Here is a 773-nt window from a genome sequence, read left to right as displayed (position 1 = left end):
ACATTCTTTTCGAAACTAACATAGTAGGGTGGTGCCACATAAAGCTACGGTCTGTGACTTGGTCTGTGATAGGTTTTAAATTTTATAATGTCCTAAATTCAGAGAATTTTCAGAGATTACTCTCTAGTTATATAAAATATTGTGAATTTGAATTTCGCCAAGGCGCTGCGGCTCTGCCCACATATCTTGAATAACGCAATATATTCTTGAACTTTTCAGACATGAAAACATACCGGCTTCTGTGGCTCTTGGGACTGGTACTCTGCTTCACTGGTGAAGCCCTACGAAAGTTAGCCATGATCACAGCGAGTAAAAACTTCAGTCACATTGTAAGTCAGTTCAGATTCTGGTAAACGGTTATTGTGGTATGCAACAAAAAAATTTCATCATTCTTCCTAGGTCCAATTCGAGCGCCACCAAGGACACGAGCTGGTCACCCACGGCGTGTACAGTCTGATGAGGCATCCGTCCTACGTGGGTTGGTTCTGGTGGTCCATCGGGACGCAGGTGGTCCTGGCTAATCCGGTGTGCTTCATCATCTACACCGTTGCCAGCTGGAAGTTCTTCCACGATCGGATCTTCATGGAGGAAATCACGCTGCTGAACTTCTTCGGTGAAGATTACTACAAGTACCAGCAGCGAGTGTCGACGGGGCTGCCCTTCATTCGGGGGTTCAAGGTGGAACTGTGATGTTTGGAGGGCGATCATCCTGACAGAGATGGCGATGGTGGCGGTTTGGAGTGTAGGGATGTGTCGCCGCTGGAGAGTGATCA

General features: G+C 47.0%; 1 protein-coding gene across 1 annotated transcript; it reads left to right on the top strand.

Annotated features, from left to right (window-relative positions):
* The first annotated feature begins 217 nt into the window (after nt 1–217).
* LOC134204800 (protein-S-isoprenylcysteine O-methyltransferase-like) lies at nt 218–767 on the top strand. The gene is made up of 2 exons (XM_062679600.1): nt 218–329; nt 400–767. The coding sequence occupies exons 1-2, from the start codon at nt 222–224 to the stop codon at nt 688–690; spliced, it is 399 nt and encodes a 132-aa protein (XP_062535584.1). The 5' UTR covers nt 218–221; the 3' UTR covers nt 691–767.
* Nucleotides 768–773: the final 6 nt, after the last annotated feature.

Source organism: Armigeres subalbatus, unplaced genomic scaffold, assembly GCF_024139115.2.
Source record: "Armigeres subalbatus isolate Guangzhou_Male unplaced genomic scaffold, GZ_Asu_2 Contig902, whole genome shotgun sequence".
Classification (NCBI taxonomy): Eukaryota; Metazoa; Arthropoda; class Insecta; order Diptera; family Culicidae; genus Armigeres; species Armigeres subalbatus.
This window is presented reverse-complemented; position numbering and strand designations above follow the sequence as displayed.

Coding starts and splice junctions, on each gene's coding strand:
- LOC134204800 (XM_062679600.1), top strand. CDS start 222: ATGAAAACATACCGGCTTCTGTGGCTCTTGGGACTGGTACTCTGCTTC. Junction 330..399: donor GTAAAAACTTCAGTCACATT/GTAAGTCAGTTC, acceptor CATTCTTCCTAG/GTCCAATTCGAGCGCCACCA.